Source organism: Sceloporus undulatus, chromosome 6 (genome assembly GCF_019175285.1).
Source record: "Sceloporus undulatus isolate JIND9_A2432 ecotype Alabama chromosome 6, SceUnd_v1.1, whole genome shotgun sequence".
In the NCBI taxonomy this organism is placed as follows: domain Eukaryota; kingdom Metazoa; phylum Chordata; class Lepidosauria; order Squamata; family Phrynosomatidae; genus Sceloporus; species Sceloporus undulatus.
The window spans coordinates 61,905,250-61,920,180 of NC_056527.1; the positions used below are offsets into that span (position 1 = coordinate 61,905,250).

Genomic DNA, 14,931 nt, shown 5'->3' on the forward strand with positions numbered 1-14,931 from the left:
TCTGCCTCTCTGGCATGCTCAAGCCTCATGGTCTAAGCCACTCCTGCTGTTCTGTTTTCTATGGACCATCTCTTCAGGATCAGTAGAAATATCCCCTTATCCAACCCTAAAACTCTGCTGTCTCTTTGCACTTTTCTAAAGTCATTTAGCTCTGTATGCTGTGTGTGTGAGAGAGATGTATGCTCTTTTATATTTCTTCTAATGAAAGTTCTCATAGTTCCCCATGCCTGGAGTCTCTATCAGTTATTACCAGTATGGCTGGTGCTTAATTCCTGCATATGTTATTCACTTTCGCAAAGCCAAGGTAAATATTCCCCAAATTACTTAAATATAGATTGCAGCTGTGAGTGGAGGCTCTACAAGCCCCACACATTTTTGGGGTGACACTGGGGTTGTAGAGAAGGGAAATTAGCCAATAACGAACAACCAGACACAATGCAATTAATTACTTTGTAAGCAATGTAATGAGCAACACCAATACACTGCATTATATAGAGACAGGAGAGCAATGTGTTAGTGTTATTCATTACATTGATTAAAAGTAATTCATTGCATGGTGTTTGGTTGTTTATTACTAGGGATGTAAAAGATATTCACCAAAAGGGATCACTCATTACCTTAAAGGTACCTCATTACAAGTAATTGCTTTACTTGTACGTTCCTGGTTCCAGTCCACTGGAATCAATGGGACTTGCCACTAACTTAACTCTGCTCCAAATATGATTAAATGTGGATCCAATCCACAATGTACAAAGTCTTGGGAAACTGGTCCTGAGATAGGATAACATCTTTTGAGTTTACCTTGAGCATTGGACTACAACTCTTGAGACCAGCGTTTGAATCCTCACCCAGCCATAGAAACCCACTGGGTGACCTTGGGCAAGTCTTACCCTCAGCAATGGCAAACCTCCATTGAACAAATCTTGCCAAAAACAAACAAACAAACAAACAAACCTCCATGATAGATTTGCCTTAGGGTTGTCATAAGTCGGAAACAACTTGAAGGCACACAACAACAACTATAATTAACTTTTTTGTCTTGCCTTCCTCTTTCCGTTTCTAGTGTTATTTACTTCATTGTGATTCGGACAATATGGGCTAAGAGTAAAGCCCATGCTATAATCGTGTCCAACTGTTCTGGTAAGTATTTTGGAAGTGCTCTTGCAAGTGTTAATGTTCAGCACATAGTAACAGTGAGGAGTGTGAATTTATCACAGAGGCTGTGGAAATGGTTATTGTTAATTGTTGGTACAATAAGCCTGGAACTCAATTTTCAAATGCCATCAAACATGTGTGTAAAAGGATCTCACAGCACTGTTGAGACTAACTGAAAAATTGAAGTTGGTACATGAGCGTTTGTAGACTTGTGCCTACTTCCTCAGATGGATACTTCCTCAGAGGAAGTAGGCTCAAGTCTGCGAAAGCTCAGGCTACCAACATTTATCTTTCAGTTAGTGTCAAAGATCTACAAGATCACTTTGCATACCAATTGCATACATATTCAAAGACAGCTATGTCTTTGAATGAAAAATGGATCTTATCTGGACTATTAAGGGGAAACGAATGAATAATGTGAAGTCAAACACGTTGTTATCCCTGTTGCTATGGCCTAATTAGAAAAAGATACACACGGATAGTCTGCTGAAGTACCTCAAATCATTACCATTATAAACAGATTGAGACCACACACAGAAAAATAATGGCTTTTGTTTCTAAAAAAACTTTAAGTACATTTAAATTGATATGCTGATTAACCAAATAGATTTTTTATGATTATGAAAATGAAAATGTGCAATGATACTGGAAAAATAAAAATATTGTTAATGCATATAATGAATTCATAACTTTCTAAAAGTTTTCTGAATCAAGACAAAGTTGATCCGGTTTTACAAACAATACCAATTTGATCCAATTGTACTAGAACTGAAATGTGTATTTACAAATATTTGAATTCCTCTGATTGCCATTCAGGCTCTTCAACATGCAAATTATGGAGCAGAATTAAAATTTGCATTTGAATACTTACTGACATCTCCGCTTTCAATTTTATGAAATCTCATAAGCTGTCAAACCTCAAATAATAGACACATACAGATGCCAGACATGAAACTTATTTGTTGATTTTTTTTTTCATTCATTCATTTCATTTCATTGCTTTTCAAGGGCACCCCATTTGGAAATTGGATTTATTTATTTATTTATTCATTGAAATATTTATTAAAATATTTATATCTTCTAAAGATCTCAGGGTGGTATACAATAAAATCAACTTGACTAACCTTTAAAAAAATTTAAAAAATGATTTTAAAAGGCTAAAACCACATTAAACAATTAATCAAATTAAAAGAAGATGGATTAAAGCTAATTAAAATAGTTTCAAATGATTGCTGACCTTGCACATGTGTGGATTTGTATAAAGCTGATTAGGCTCCAAAGGATTTAGTAAGTAACTCTCCTAGTCATGGAGAGATCCATTGTCTCAACACACTTCATGACCAAGGAGAGCCCAGCAGTTGTCATATCCCAGTGCCTCGATCTTGGGCATCTTGGAAACTCATTCACTGCTGCACTGTTGCCTGGCTTAAGAAGTTGGGTTTTGTGGTCATATTCTGTCATTAGGAGTTATAAACATGAAACCCAAAGATTATGAGATTCTAAGTCTGTCTTACAGTCTCACAAAAAAAAAAAAATGGAAAAGGATGCCACTCCATGTTTTTATTTTGCATCAAAATGACAGCAACATTGGTGCCAAATGGTCCTCTAAGAGGAGGGTGTTCCATAACTGAGTTGCAACAGGAGGGAAGGCCTTCTTCCACATCTTTCCACAGCATATTTCCAAAACTAATCAGACCCAATCAGGGCTTTATCCTGAGTGAGGGGTCACTGCAGCATACCCAGTCATTTTATATTTTATATAAAACTTTTCAGTACAGTGAATGTTATTTAAAGATAGTCTGAAAAATTAATGAATAGATTTAGATCGAATGCCTGGAATAAAGAATTCAAACTTAAGTTGTTTTCTCAGCAAAAACTTACAATTCTCTGGGCAGGCAGCTTGGGTATGATGGCCATACAACAGAAATGCATACATAGCCTGTTGAATAAAATGTTTCAGATTTTTGAATGACTTTTAACAGCCTTCATGTGTTGGAGGAACTTGAACATTAAAAAAATGACCCCTAACAGGCCAAAATAAAGCTGCTTTGGGTCACTTTGGAGGTATGCTATTTAAATGATGCATGAGTCCTAAGAGGCTGGAAGCCATGCCAAAGCCACACTCCAGTCCTAAGGACGAAGTGAGGCTTTGGTGCAGCTTCTGGCATCTTAAGGTGTGTGTGTCATTTAAACAGCATACCTCCAAAGTGACCCGAAATAGCTTTATTTTGGCCTGTCTGTTCGGGCCCCAAGCCTCTAAAACCAAGCCTTGATAAATAAGGCTGTCTGCTGAACTTTTCCAAAGGCTCAAATTGCTCTTGTTGTTGAAGAGTGCAAATGAAGTGTTTCAGCAGAACAGACTGCAAAATATCCAGAACTGAAAGCAGTGGCATGGATGAGCAGGTGCAAGGGGTGCGGAAAACACCAGGTGACACCCCATAGCCTAGTGGGGTCCTCGACCTGCTGTGGCAGAGGGGCAAGTACGCCCCTCATGGCTTCACTGCCTCCTGGCTCCTTTCCCGGAGAGGGAGCCGAGGTGTCAGCAAGGGCTTTGGAGGGGCTTTGCCACCAGCCCAGCTTCCTTCCTGGGGTGGGAGCTAGACCTGTAACAAAGCCATAAGGAATGAGCAGCAGGAGGAGACAGACTGTTACCATTGACCCCCACTTGGCAGTCGCCCCCACATTGGGTAGGAAGGAGCTGAGTGGAGGGAGCCAAGGTAGTGACAAGAGTGACAGAGGAGCATGCCCCTTGTGGCTTTCTCGCTGGCCCAGCTCTCTCCCTGAGGAGAAAGTCGAGCTAGTAATGAATTCATGAGGGGTGAGCAGGGGGACCAGAGCAGGCCTCTGCTGCCCTGCAGCAGTCCTCCCCACACACTGGGGGTCACCAAGCCTGGTGACACCATTGACTGAAAGTAATGGAGCCTGGTGATGCTTCATCTTTCACATTCCACAGTTAATGCACTTTGTTTCTTCTTTAGATGCCACAGCTCTATCCTATGGAAGCTCTTTGCTATGGAAGGGTTCTGTAGTTTCATGGTGTATTTAGAATTCTTGGCCAGACAGCTCTAGAGCCATGGCAAACTGTAAACCCCAGGATTTCATAGGATGGAGCCATGACAGTGTTTACTGGTCTCAAAGTTCTGTAATGGTCTCTTTGACTTTCAAGATTCCTCAACAGGAAATGATGTTCATGCCATCATTTATGACAGGCTTGGGGCAATGGTGGCCTTCTTACATGATCCCTTGATTTGAAGTCCAGAACATCGGGAGGGTGTTAAAAGAACAATACCACCATCCTGCCTCATCATCCCACAAACTGCCACCCTGCCTCATTCTCAAAGTGACCCATTTTGTATTGAGACCCTTGGATGGTGTAGCAGCCAAAGAAAGTGATACATTGAATATCTGGGGAGCTTGTTAAAGGACATATGAATGTTTATTTCTGTAAAGGGATGCCAGTTCTTGGGGCAAACAAAATGTTGCTCAGCCATGTACATGTTGTAGCACACTGCAGTGCCTCATGTCAGGGATGTGCAACAGTCAAGTATTGGGGGACTGCATTAGCCCTCCCATGGGACCTTGGAGGGACCTTGCACCACCACCCTGCTGTGCCCAGCTACCCAGTTTTTTGTTGTTTTTACTTCTTTTGGGGAATATTGCTAAATATAATCCCTCACACCCACTAGGTGGGGAACAATTTCATCATGTTTTTGTATCCTTCAGTGCACTGAGGTTTGGGAGAGACATTTTACTAAGCAGGAACTAAACCAAAAATGGCTCATGAAGTCCAAGGTAATGGGAGAAGTGAGGATACATACAGGGAAGGATATTTAGCAAAGATGCCTTTATTTTCCACTTGATTGCTGGGTCATGCGTCTTCAGGGCATTATCTAGCTCCCATTGTTAATCATGTTTAACTATTAATAGCCATCATTAAACTTGAGGAAAAGTTTTAGCTGTGCAGTTGCCTGAAGAGTGAGAAAGCCTTGCTTCCATCACCCCAGGAATGGAGGAGCAGCAAATGGTAAAAGGAAACAGTGAATACACAGAAAGAGACAGAGACACACACACACACACACACACACACACACCTGTTTATTTACTTATTGTTTCTCTTCTTTTTACAGATGGCAAATTCTGCACAAGCTACACCCATCGAGGATTCATATCAAAGGCAAAAATCAAAGCTATCAAGTACAGTGTGGTAATAATCCTTGGTGAGTGACAACAGCTACCATGTAACCTAAATATTGTAGGCTTCCCTTTTTCTTGGGTCGATGGAGGCTTCCTGAGAGCTGAAATGTATATCGATCATGTTCACAAGTCTAATTCATATGGCACAAGACTAGCATGTGCAGACCAGCATTTCACTTCTATTGCTACAGAAAGAATGCCTTCTTACACAGCTGCCACATTTTTATTCCATCTGGAAACAGATCTATAGCCAGTGACCCTGGGACTGTATTTAAAATTGGGAGTTCATAACTGGCAGGCAAGTTGTTATTGATTTTGCCTACTTGCAGGAGGAGACAAAAATATTTTCCCAACTATTATCGTTGAAATATCTTCTTACAAGCACAATGTCTTCATAGAAGTGCCCTCCATATGTTCAGTAAGTGTGCATAGGATAGATTGCAGGCAGACATATTCCTGGAAGAGCTCAACAATAATCACTGGCTAAATAGTTCTTAGCACTTGATCAATTAGTACATGATCATACATGAGGAGGCTCAACTACATATTATTCCTGGTGATCCAGTTTTGTCAGATTGTTGCAGAGAAGCCTAAGTCTAGTTTAGGAGGTTTGAAACCACCCACCACCACCATTCCCCTGTTCTGGGCTCCATGCCTATTGCAGCATCAGCCTACGGTCCAAGCAGTGTCATGGGGCACGTTAGTCCAAACTAGTAGGATGAGCCCCCTTCCTATGTCCCTGCTCAGCCCATGAACTGTCATGTCATCAGCATGTGGTGAGAAATCATTTGCTTGCATCAAAGGCAGGCTGAATCTGCTTCTGGCGGTTGACTGCAAATTTTGCTTTTTCAACATTCATAATGGGCTGTTCAAAGCTGCCCAAGACAACCATGGTTTAGAATTGATACATGTTGTTAAAAATCCACTGTCTCTGGGGAAAAGACACAATCCCTTTCCTCTTGTTTGACATCAGGAGAGTATGGTTTGCTGTACAGAGACATGGGAGCAATCAGCTTTGCGTGGATTCAAAAAACAACAACCCCTTCAATATTTTTTTTTAAACTCTGTTCATCTCAGCAGTTGGATCCTAGCTGCTGTTCAAAACATAATGTTTCCAGGTTCTTCAGAGAAGACTTGACTAGCAGTCTGCCAGCAGATACTCAGTTTTCTATCTGCAGGGAGATTTGTGCTTTCCTTTTCTGTAAAACATGTTGTCTCCACCTGCAATCTGAAGTACAATAGAAGAACAATTTTACCTTTATCTCCACTGTTTATGTAAGAGGTGAACATTCTCTGCGGGTGACCTTTTGCACTTAAAATGCAAAGCAAAGCAAACAAAAATCCAAAGGAAGAAAAGAGTCTGCTACTGAGTCTCTGCTGGGACAAATTAAGGCAGAGTGATAGATTCCATTTTCTTTAGCCTGGTGTGCTGTAAATAAGCAATCGACTCAGCTGATTTCTCATTCTGCAGCAATGAAAGCAGTCTTCCATAGCGGCATACTTATAATCAACACAGTTACGTCTAGTCCTATCTGCTAGACTCAAGTAATAAATGTCTAAAGTAATAAATGCTCTAATGGGATTTTTTAAAAAATTACCTAGCAAACAATGAATTAAAAAAAATTAACATGCAATTCCTTCAGCTAGAAGAAGATGACAAATGGCCATTCTGGATGTTGTTGCCCAAAGTAATATGTTCTAATTCCTGCTATTACAGTGAGGCAGACACTGTAAAAATATATGGGTACTGAACTTACATTGAATAACATAAAATGTACTTCACATGGCAAAACGTGACATAAGCAAATTGGTCATAGAATGGGTACAGTTCTCTTGTACCAATCACAAGCGTTATCAGCCCTTATAATCTTTGCTTCCTTCTCCTCCCCACTTTTAATTTCCCCTATATAAAGGCACAGAGAAGTAATGAATTCTGTCAACCAAACACTTTTATTCCCTTTCTTTATTTAAACTTAGATCTTTATTTGCTATGGAAGCTATGAATGACAAAGCTGAAGAATCCCTGGTTTAAAGTGTTAGCATTTGAATTAAACTGGCTAATAAAACTTAGAACAGGGGGCACATTAGATGGTGCTCCTTCGTATCTGATAATGATTTAATTGGATATGCACTCACACTTTAACGTGATTATCTCCCAGTAGTTAAATGGCCTGCTTGCCTGGATTAATCCAGGGGGATTGGTAAATTGATATAAAAGGGTTGAGCTCCTCCGCATTTTCTTCTTAAGTGTCTGTTTGCCAATAGGATGTGCAAATGAGGCAGTTGTAGTTGAGCTTTCCCACTCCTGTGCTTGGAATCTGCAACAAATGGATTAGGTAAAGAGAAAAGCTTAGTTCCACTCACTGAAGAGCATAAGAAGATATAGGAATACTTTTGAGCACCTCCTCTTAAAAAGCAAAGCTCCTTCAGTATTTAATAACTGTAATCCATTAAACAGGATGTTTCAGTTTAGGGAAACGGAATCCTTTTTTTAAAAAAGCTTTCTATATTTGTGGTGCTGGATTATTTGTTCTACACTTAAAGTTGGATTCTGTGCAGAGCTGATCACTGAAACAAAGATGTTTAGGTATTTGCATTTTCTAGAGGGTCAGTCTGCACAACTTTACATGACGTTCTGTTGATTTAACAGCAGTTCTGTTTCAATGTGCAAAGACTCTTACAAAAGCAGATGAGACAGTGTCAGCCAGATCTCCTAGGGTTACTCATCCCATTAAATCTGACCTCATTCCAAACGTCTCATTCCATTTCTTACAGCATTTGTACTCTGCTGGAGTCCTTACTTTCTCTTTGATATCCTGGATAACTTCAGCATCCTTCCAGAAACCAAAGAACGCTTCTATGCAGCAGTAATTATTCAGAATCTGCCAGCTCTAAACAGTGCCATCAACCCCATCATCTATTGTATCTTCAGTGAGAAGCTTTGCCAGGCTTTCAGGTATTAGACTTTCACTTTAATTTATTTTGTTTATTTATTTGTTACCTCAAGGTTGCAAGTGCCATATGTGGTTCTCCTTCTTTATCATCTCAGCAAACCTTTGGGATGGGTTAGATTGTGACCTTTAAGGTTAAGCAGGGATTTAAACCTGGGTCTAGCTGTTCCTAATCCAACGCTCTAATTTCTACAGTACACAGGCATTTAAGTAGCTTAATCTCCGCAAACAAGAGTTTGGCTGAACATTACAATCAGCAGGTGAGCTATGCCTATAGCGAGATCTGTCTTTGAACTTGAATAAGGACCGCCGGACACTCAGGGAGGCAGGGAACTCTTGAGGAGTGAAAGTAGAGTATGAAAGGACACTTTTGTGGAACCATACTATGGATAAGCTTTCTATACAAGGCCCAACATCATCTCATTCAAAGCTGTGGGATAACAGACCATGCATTCTGATTGACTTTGCTGGTACATGGTGATTGATCACTGAACTGTTTTGTAATCAAAGATTGAGTGGGCATTGAGGATGACTACAAATGTACACAACATTACATGAAACATTTGAATGAAGAGAGTGGAGGGGAGAAAGAGACAGAGGAAGAAGGAAAAGAGTTGCTGCCCAAGATTTGTGGGAAAGCAGGATGGTTGGGTGAGGCTATGGAAAAGTATTTGAGCATGTGAGCCTCCTGGCCTCCTGGGGTGTAGCTATGGGGAGGAGACACAAAATTAGAGCATTGCCACCAATAAAAATTTCCTATGGATGCAGAAGGAAAATGTCATGGGGAGGCCCAGAATTCTCATTTGGGAATCAAGAGCCTTGTTTTGACCTCCCTACCCCTACATGAAGTCTGAACTTGTGCAACCCTGACAGAGGCTTACCACTTCACATGTTGTATATGAGATGTAGGTCAGTGTTTCAATTTTTGTGTGAACAATAGCTATCCGTCCTTCCTACCTTTCTCCGACCATGGACCCAAAGCGGTTCACAACAAGGTCAAAATGAGCCAGAGCTAAAAACTCAATGATAACAAAAGTTAAAACACAATCAAACAAACAATTATATTAGGTCAATTAATTCAAAAAAGTCTGAAATCATTTTTTAAAATGTAACATTAAAGATACAAAATACAGCATACCCCTCCTATAAAAAGATACTGCTGCATAAATAATCAATACCTGTTTAAGGTATTAAGGTATTAAGATGTGTGTATCTCCAAAGTGACCTGAAGCAGCTTTATTTTGTCCTGTCTGTTTGGGCCCACAGTCTTTCAGACAGTGTGAATCCAGGCTACATAGACCTTGAGCAACATTTTTAAGTGTACCTTGAAATTAATAAGGATGAAATGAATAAGGCTGGAAATCATATGTAAAAATATTTTAAATGGCCCAAAACATGTTTTTTGTGCATCAAAACTGGACTAACAGAATTACCTTAATCTGCACAAAATATGCATATGGTCTTTTTGCACAGGCAAAAGAAGAGATATGGATACAGGTGATCTGTAGACCTCCCTATGTATGAATTAAATCCAATGATATCCTTACCTATAATAACAGACCCAGTGAAGTAACTAGGACTTGTTAATAACAACTTGGTTATATCTTGCTAATTTCACTGTGTCTATTCTAAGTAGGATTAACTTTGATTTATAACTTTTTATCTATAAAATTATATATACACACACACACACACACACACACACACACACACATATATATATATAATCTCCCTCTCTGTCTCTCTCTCTTTTTCTAAAATGAACAAGTGCTTACTGCCTGTATTCTGTGGATTCATTTTGATATGTTTTGTTCTCTAGACCAAGAAGAAGATCAGGAAATTTGGGGACTTTCAGAGAGAGAACAGAAGGGCAGGAGATGCAGGCTCTGTCCAAGCCAGAATATATTTAAAGACTGTCTATAACTACAAAGACTACATTGAATCTGATGAATGAATCTGAAAACGTCATGGGAAACCTTTGTATCCTGGAAGGCAGGAATTCACTATATATGTACTCTTGTGGCCAATGTATGCTCCACTCAAACAGAAGTTGAAATTCCACGCTGTTACTGAGCTAGAGCATGTCCTTGCTTTTCAGCCACATTGCAATGTTTATACATCCAGTTGATGTATTTATTTAAAATATCATGTCAATTTTGAACATGATATCATACAGTTCATATTACAAATACTGTCATCTGGATCATAGATAAGGTCTAGGTGACATGGTTGACATATACGGTTGGCATATGAAAGTACTAATTTGTAAAAAAAAAAAATGGATTGTATCAGGGATAACCTTTCCTTTACAGCAGTCATATATCAAGTTCAATATATTTCAGAAAAGCCTATGCTGTGTTCCCATTGTGTGGCTTATAGCTATAACTGATAATATTAAGCTCACCTAAACCTATTGAATCAGTGGAGTTGAGTTTGCTTACGCCTGTGTTGGGCCGTGATAATTTTCTTTCATATATATAAAATATTTTTTGCTTGCAAACATTTTATCAGTTTGTTGAAAATCAAGGGACTCACTCACATGATAGGCTGGATCCTGAGTATTAAATTCTAACTAACAGAAAAATTGTCCCAAAAGCTCTTTTCCAAATTCTGGACATGCCTCAAAGTAACATGCCAGAAAGTTCTGTTCTTAAACAGGTGTTCTTTGTCTCTCTTTTACTTCTAAATTATTAATTAAAGAGAGAGGGTGAGTAACAATAGGACAGATTTGACCCATATGTCTTCAACTGTGGATTCTTTACCACTTTATAAGCAACTAAACAGAACATCATTAACCCTATAGTTTTTTTTTAACTGCTTTTGAAAATTCTGTTTTAAAAAAAGTATGGATAATTACATCCTATTATCCAACAACCATTTTTTTTTTCTTTTAGATATTCTGGGTTACATTTTGTCTCTTGTATTGTCTAATGTCCTTCAAGCTTGGATGTGCTTCTGCCATGACTTCTGTACATGGAACAAGTGCATGCAGGGCTCTTTCTGTAATTCCAGTTCAGGTTGTCATACTCCTGTGCAAAGTTCCACTAGGAACAGTTGCATAAGTCTTCATATTGAGTCTTATAATCAGGGGACTTGTATTATTTCAGTATTACATAACATAATCAGGATGAGGTGTCTTTTTAAACAAATAGTAAAACAGTTTTATTGCCATTTTTCACTTACTTTACTTAGGTAGCTACTAAGCCACTGGAAAATACTGGCTGAGATTTTACATTGCCCAATATAGCATAGAGCTCTGCAGGCCAAACTGCTATTTTTTTGACCAGGTCACCACCTCCAGATGTAGATTTTTGCTGAAACCTCCCCCCGCCTCCCATGTATGCCTATTCCATGGCTGGTGGAGGGTGGGAAGAGGATCAGAGAAACATCTAGCTACGCCCAATTGCCAGACACAGTATGGTTACATCATCCACTAAGATCTTTTGGGGCTTCCAGAGGCCTCTGAATGTTGTTATCACTCTGCATCTGGCTATGAGGTATCATCAGATGTGTTTCCTATCCCCCGTACTCTCCATCAGCCATGGAATGACCATGCAGGGGGGATATCACAGCAAAACCTTGAGTTGAGGTGGAGGGCTTTAATCATTGCAGAGGGTGAATGATAATACTAATCTCTTCAACAACAGCAAACAAGACATGTGCAGGTTTCAGGGTAATTTATAGTTGTGTAGTGCAGTGTAATGGTTTGAGCATTGGTCTATGACTCTGGAAACCAGGGTTCCATGTCTGTGCTCGGGCATAGGAACCCATTGTGTGTCCTTGGGTCAATCACACACTCTGAACCATATGGTAAGCCTATCATGATGTCTTCTGAACCCCAGAAGACACCATGATAGGTTTGCCATATGGTTGCAGTAAGTCAGAAATGACTTGAAGGCACATAGCAACAATAACAGCAGCATCATTTGTCTCTAATATTATATTATCCAAAGCACATGTATGTCCATTCAAGCTTGGATCATATTTATTAATTTATTCATTATTAAGAGAAGTAGATCATATAGAACACTTGGTTGTAACTAGTCATAAATATGTCATGACTAGTTTCTAAATCATGAAGGAGGAATATGATCGCCTTCAAGTGTTGATTCATGGTGCTGATTCACCAGTTGTCTTGGGCTCTGTTCTGGGTGTTCAGGTGGCAATAAGGTAGACGGAAGAAGTTTTGCTCCACTGGCCAGCAACTTGTAGCATTCTAGGTTTTTAAAATAACAAGGTTTTTAAAAATAACTTATAGTTATTTCTGAGAAACTGAAAAGTATTGTTTCTCTAAAATATTGAAACTGCAATGGCTTGATCTGTTCTAGGGCCATTTCTTTCTCTTCTTTTGCTGTTCACAGTATCCTCAGCACTTTTTCTCACGCACCACCACATCTCAAAAGAATTTATTTTCTTCTCATCAGCTTTCTTCACTCTCCAACTCTCACATTCATACATGGTAATAGGGAATACAATGGCTTGTAAAATTATGACATTCATGTTCAGTTGTAGGATCTTTTCTAGTTCTTTCATAGCTGCCCACCCCATTCCTAGTCTCCTTCTGATTTCTTGACATAAGTCTCTGTTCTGATCAATGTTTGATCCAAGATATGAAAACTCTTACTGTTTCAAGTTCCTCATTGTCTAGGTTGAATATGTGTAGATTCCCTGTAGTCATTATTTTTGTTTGCTTTATGCTCAGCAGTAAGCCTGCATTTGCACTTTGTTCCTTGATCTTCCTTGGCAGTAGTTCTAGACCTGTGATGCTTTTTGCTAGTAATATGGTGTCATCTGCATATCTTAGATTGTTGATATTCCTTCCTCCTATTTTCACTCCTTCTTCTTCTGGGTCCAAGCCTCATTTTAGTATAATACTTTCTGCATACAAGTTGAATAGACAGACTTATAGAATGCAACTTTACCTGACCCCTTTGCCATTCGGGAATCATTCTGTTTCTCCATGTTCTGTTCTAACAGTAGCCTCTTGTCCTATTACAGAGTCTTCATCAGGACTATCAAGTGTGTTGGCATTCTCATGTCTTTAAGGGCATTCCATAATCTATGCAGTCAAAGGCTTTGCTATTGTCTATAAAGCACACACAAATCCCCTCCCCCCGGAATTTCTTGGTGCGCTCCATTAGCCATCGTATGCTTGTAATGTGGTTCCTAGTGCCTCTTCCTCAACTAAACCCCACTTGAACCTCTGGGATTTCTCTCCATTTATGGTTGGAATCTCTATGGTGCAGAATTTTGAGTATAATTTTGCTTGCATAAGAGATTAGTGCTATGCTTCTATAGTTGCTTCAATATTTTGTGACTCCTTTAGTGAATGGGGATATATATTGATCATTTGCAATCTGTTGGCCATTTTGTTTTGCCATATTTGTTGACATATATTTGTTAGCACTAGAGTTGATTCTGTTAGTGTGGACCGTAGCCTCCTCTTGTAAAAAGACTCAGCTCCTGGTTGCTTGGAAATCCCCTTGTTCAACCTGATGATATATCTCTGTGTTTTGGACTCAAGGAGTGGTGGAGGTTTCTCATGGAAGAACAGCACACAGGTCACTCTGAAAGGTCTGCTATTTGCAAAAATTAAACCATTTTCTTGCAGAAACAGTATGAAAGTATGATGGTGAACACAATGTTCAATGTCATTGTGAAAGGCTTGTAGAGGAGGTAGGTAAGCTGTGGCCTTCCATTTGTTGCTGGATTCCAGCTCCCATCAGCCCCAGCCAAGATGGTGAAATGGTCAGGAATTCTATTTCTGAATTGTATTTGTAGTGCTGCAGGCACCCAGCCCTGGGTTCATAGAATATATACAACACATCCATCAACTGTGAATTAGCATTCTTGAAAGTGATATGCAAAGTCTGGATTTGGCCACCTAATCTGCTGCCTGGGTGTATCCCTGGTTCATCTCCGCTTCCAGGAGGGTTCCTCCTGACTCTTTTTGGATCCGGAAGTTTTCTGATTTAAGAAAATGGCTACTGGAGTGGGGATGAACCCGGATGGCAGATTAGGTGGCCAAATCCATTTGATAACATCAGGATGCTGCCCGATTAAGATTTAAGAAAGCTAGAGGTAAGCCAATTTAACACACAATGCGATAAACTCCACAACTAGAATATGCAAACCACACCTTTCTGACTGACCATCAGGAACATAGAGAGGAGGCCAGAGAAACTAGCAATGTGATGCCCTGGATCCATGTAGTTAGTGGGGTTTCATGTTATGGTCAGGGAGGGAATGGTTTGTCATGGAGGAGGCCACTTCTGGCAGCCTTTCCATGGCATCAGTAAGGTATATGTCATCTCCTAAACTTCCCTTGTCATAATTTCTCAGGGAAACCTTTTTCCTTGGCATTCTTTTCTGTTTTTAAAGCAGCTGCCTTTATGTGTTCAGTTGCCCCTGCTGAACAAGTTATTTTAGTGTTAATTTTGCCATGGGTTCATTTGTGACTTCTCTTGATATGTGATATGCTGTATATTGGTTCATCAAGAATTGTTGTTTTTTATATCTGTTGCTGAAACACTTGTTTGCTTGTATGAGCAGATTATTTGTCGAATTGCTCTGCTGAAATTGTTGAATTGCTTTTCATTTAAAACAAAATATTAATAGATATATTAATATT

The 14,931-nt window shown here is 39.5% G+C and overlaps 1 protein-coding gene across 1 annotated transcript in view; it reads left to right on the forward strand.

Moving 5' to 3' along the window:
- NPSR1 (neuropeptide S receptor 1) overlaps nucleotides 1-12,676 on the forward strand; it is a 77,913-nt gene extending 65,237 nt beyond the window's left edge. The window contains exons 6-9 of the mRNA XM_042475186.1: nucleotides 1,064-1,140; nucleotides 5,283-5,372; nucleotides 8,125-8,305; nucleotides 10,120-12,676. Coding sequence (XP_042331120.1) covers nucleotides 1,064-1,140; nucleotides 5,283-5,372; nucleotides 8,125-8,305; nucleotides 10,120-10,210 — 439 coding nt within the window. The 3' untranslated portion in view covers nucleotides 10,211-12,676. The remainder of the gene's footprint in view (nucleotides 1-1,063; nucleotides 1,141-5,282; nucleotides 5,373-8,124; nucleotides 8,306-10,119) is intronic.
- Nucleotides 12,677-14,931: the final 2,255 nt, after the last annotated feature.